This window comes from Alexandromys fortis, unplaced genomic scaffold (genome assembly GCF_014885135.2).
Source record: "Alexandromys fortis isolate MF-2015 unplaced genomic scaffold, M_Fortis_MF-2015_v1.1 scaffold_39, whole genome shotgun sequence".
Lineage (NCBI taxonomy): Eukaryota > Metazoa > Chordata > Mammalia > Rodentia > Cricetidae > Alexandromys > Alexandromys fortis.
Window position 1 is genome coordinate 13,421,504 of NW_026067918.1, and position 3,625 is coordinate 13,425,128.

Consider the following 3,625-nt stretch of genomic DNA (forward strand, 5'->3'; position numbering starts at 1 on the left):
TTTTTTTTTTTTTTTTTTTTTTTTTTTGGTTACTCTGGCAGGAGGAACCTAGTGAATCTGGTTATTTTCAGGGACTTCCTGAAGCTATTTTGAGCTGTTTACCTTCCTGCTTAAGGAGTTTCCCTGCAGGACGCTTTTTATGTTTTGTTTGTTTGTTTGTTTGGTTGGTTGGTTGGTTGGTTGGTTGGGTTTTCCAGACAGAGTTTCTCTGTGTAGATTTGGAGCCTGTCCTGGAACTCGCTCTGTAGACCAGGCTGGCCTAGAACTCACAGAGATCCGCCTGCCTCTGCCTCCCGAGTGCTGGGATTAAAGGTGAGCGTCACCCCCGCCAGCGCGGGTGGAACGTTAATATTGAAGGAAACTATTTCACGACACTTGCTCACATAACGCAGGAGTTAGGGCTCAGCGTGTGACTCTGGAAATCTTCAGACCACACAGGTGGCAGGAGGTAAGGCTAGAGCTATGGAGAGTGGAGGTAGTTTCACCCTGAAGAAATGCCCCTCAAAGGGCTAGGCTAGCAGAGGACTACAGCCACAAAACCCAGGAGAGGACGCCCCCTTTCTTGGGCATCAGCCATTCTCTCTGCAGCTCAGGGCTGTGGAGATGGGCTCAGAGGCAGGGACTCACATCTACTGGGTCCTTCTTGATAAACCACTGTCTGATGCCCAACTGGCGGGCAGTAGAGATTAGCAACAAACCCTGAAAGACCACCCTTTTCCCAGGGGATCCAGGAGTAACCCCGTGGAAGGTTGGTCACAATCAGCTGCTTTCATCATAGAAGGGGGAAGGTAGATCAGGCCAGACCCCTGCATTCAGCGCCACTGAAGGTTGGCTGTAGGACTCAGGTGACTTGCTCCAGCTCGGATCAAGGACACAGTCAGTGAGCCGGTATGATCTGTCCCTGGATGTGGTGAGGAAACTCTACCAGGCAGCAGCAAATCTGGTGTCAACCTGTGTGCCCTGGAACAGACTCTCTGGCATGGCACTGGCCCCCAGCCTCCCACGTTGTCTGTTGTCCCCCTGGAGCCCCAGGACGATCACAGAACACCAGTGTGGAGGGACACTTGGTGGAAGGGTACTATTGCTATCCCTGCGCTAGTGAGGCTTCCTCGGCCTTCTCTGAGGGAGTCACACCCAAATCATGCCAGGGACCCCCCAGGTCTCAGGGTGTGTAGAGCACCTGAAATACAGCTGACGTCTTTAGAGGCACACGATCTCAGGGCTGAACCTGGCTGAGGAAGGGAGAGGCAGCAGGCAGGAGTCTGAGCTCACCTGCTCCCTGGGGCTGTCCCTGAGATGGTCTGTGCACGTGAGCCCCCTGCCTGGTGCAGATGCCATGTAACCATGACTTCCTGGACTGACCTACTTGTTCCTTGATCCCTGGTATACAAGACAGGAGAGCCTCCGGTGGAATTGAGGTGAACAATAAACCCTCTGATTGTTTCTTCAAACTGTACCCGAAAGCCACCTGTCTACTCTGAGAAGTAGAGACCCACAGAGGACTCAGGGGTCACTACTGGGGCAGGAAACCCCAGAATCCATGCTTAGATTCGCAAGAGTCACCCCTCAGAGAACAGAAGGTGCCTCTGTGTGATCACCAAGGGCAGAATCCCAGGCTGGTAGGGGCAGCAGAGGAAGGAGAGGTAAGAAGGACCCCACTGTCCTCACAGGACAAACTACAGGCACAGTGGGGTCCTTGGGCTGCTGGGCATTTGGGTTCAGTGCCCAGGGTCTTCTTGCTCCAAGCAGGCATCTAAGTCACTTGCTGCAGCTGGATCAGGCCACTACCCTCATTAATAATAAGAAAGAACATTACCAGTTGATGCTTCTGTCCAGACCAGGCGAATCCTAAACGCAGAATTTTCACTTCTCTAGGCTGAGTGTGGCTCAGCAGGCCTCTTGACCATTTGTGCTCCAGGGCCCTGGGTTCAAGATTAAGTGCTGGAATGTTAAAAACACAAATTCTGTCCCCAGGCTGCCACCTTCTCTCCCACTACACTGCTGTGTCAGGCCCTCTCACAGGCACGTGCGTGCATGTGTAGTGTGTGTGTGTGTGTGTGTGCATGTGTGTGTGGTGTATGTGCATGTGTGGTATGTGTGGTGTGTGTGCGTGTGTGTGCATGCGTGTGTGGTGTATGTGCATGTGTGGTATGTGTGGTGTGTGTGCGTGTGTGGGGTGTGTGTGCGTGTGTGGGGTGTGTGTGCGTGCATGTGTATGTGTGGACTCTTTTCCCACGATGTTGTCAGGCCTTTTGCACGTGTGCACACACTCCTTTCCGTTGCTTCCTCAAGCCCCACAGGGAACAGGTCATCTGCCCCTAACCCCAACCCTGTCCCACCTTCCAGTTCAATCTTAACAACTTCAGCCCCTCCCCTTGCAGGAGGACATTGCGGGGGTCAGCAGCATGAAGCTGAATTTCAAAGGCCTGCGGGCCCTGGTGACAGGGGCAGGGAAAGGTGAGTGGGAGCGGGAGAGGAAAGGGGCCGAAGGTGACCTTGTCACACCCTGACTCTCACTTCACCCAGGACGGCTTCTGTTGCCTGGCTGGAGACCCACTGCCCACGGGGACAGAATGCCACTCTCTCCCTGGCCACCACAATGCCACATCCTTGCTCCAAGGCAGCCCCCTAGATCCAGGCTGGGCAGATGGGCACCAGAAATATCCTTCTCTGGGATCATCAGGAGGGTACTGCCCCGGTGCCCCCTTCAGCATGGTACTAGTCAGTCTGACCTCTGCTCAGGGATAGTCCCGTCTAATCCTGGCTTATAACCTTTTGGCCAGCACCCTCTCTCCGCTGGCTGCAGGGACACGGGGGCAACAGACCCCGGGTGTGACCAGGCCACTCTCCATCCTTACAGGGATTGGGCGTGACACCGCGAAGGCCCTGCATGCCTTGGGAGCCAAAGTGGTGGCCGTGACACGCACCAATGCAGACCTGGTCAGCCTCGCCAAAGAGGTGAGCATACAGCCCTGCCTGGCCTGGGCCTGCTCCCCGCCCTCAGGGATACATCAGAAGCTGACAGGGACAATGCCTCAGGTCACCAACTATGTCTCCCACAGTGTCCAGGCATAGAGCCCGTGTGTGTGGACCTGGGTGACTGGGAGGCCACGGAGAAGGCGCTGGGCAGTATTGGCCCCGTGGACCTGCTGGTGAACAATGCAGCCGTGGCGCTGGTACAGCCTTTCATAGAGTCTACCAAGGAGGTCTTTGACAGGTGGGCACTTGGGGAGCGTGGGCAGGCTGGGGAGGGTTGCAGAAGTCGGGTGGTGCGGGAAGCCATTGTTCTTCTCCTGCCAGGTCCTTCAAGGTGAACGTGCGCTCCGTGTTGCAGGTGTCCCAGGTGAGATGGTAGGAGTTCTGTGGCCCTGAGATGAGCACCTGGGGAGGGTGGGGTGGCATAGGGCACAGTGAGCTACTCTTACCTCTTGGCTTCCAGATTGTAGCCAAGGGCATGATTAGCCGTGGAGTGCCAGGGTCCATCGTCAACGTCTCCAGCATGGTGGCCTATGTCACCTTCCCTGGCCTGGCCACCTATAGTGAGTACACCATTCGTTGTGGGAGGAGGAGGAGGAGGAGGAGGAGGAGGAGGAGGAGGAGGAGGAGGAGGAGGAGGAGGAGGAGG

The 3,625-nt window shown here is 55.7% G+C and overlaps 1 protein-coding gene across 1 annotated transcript in view; it reads left to right on the top strand.

Annotated features, from left to right (window-relative positions):
* The first annotated feature begins 2,405 nt into the window (after nucleotides 1-2,405).
* LOC126500508 (carbonyl reductase [NADPH] 2-like) overlaps nucleotides 2,406-3,625 on the top strand; it is a 2,144-nt gene continuing 924 nt past the window's right edge. The window contains exons 1-5 of the mRNA XM_050140458.1: nucleotides 2,406-2,457; nucleotides 2,861-2,958; nucleotides 3,063-3,217; nucleotides 3,301-3,343; nucleotides 3,440-3,539. Coding sequence (XP_049996415.1) covers nucleotides 2,406-2,457; nucleotides 2,861-2,958; nucleotides 3,063-3,217; nucleotides 3,301-3,343; nucleotides 3,440-3,539 — 448 coding nt within the window. The remainder of the gene's footprint in view (nucleotides 2,458-2,860; nucleotides 2,959-3,062; nucleotides 3,218-3,300; nucleotides 3,344-3,439; nucleotides 3,540-3,625) is intronic.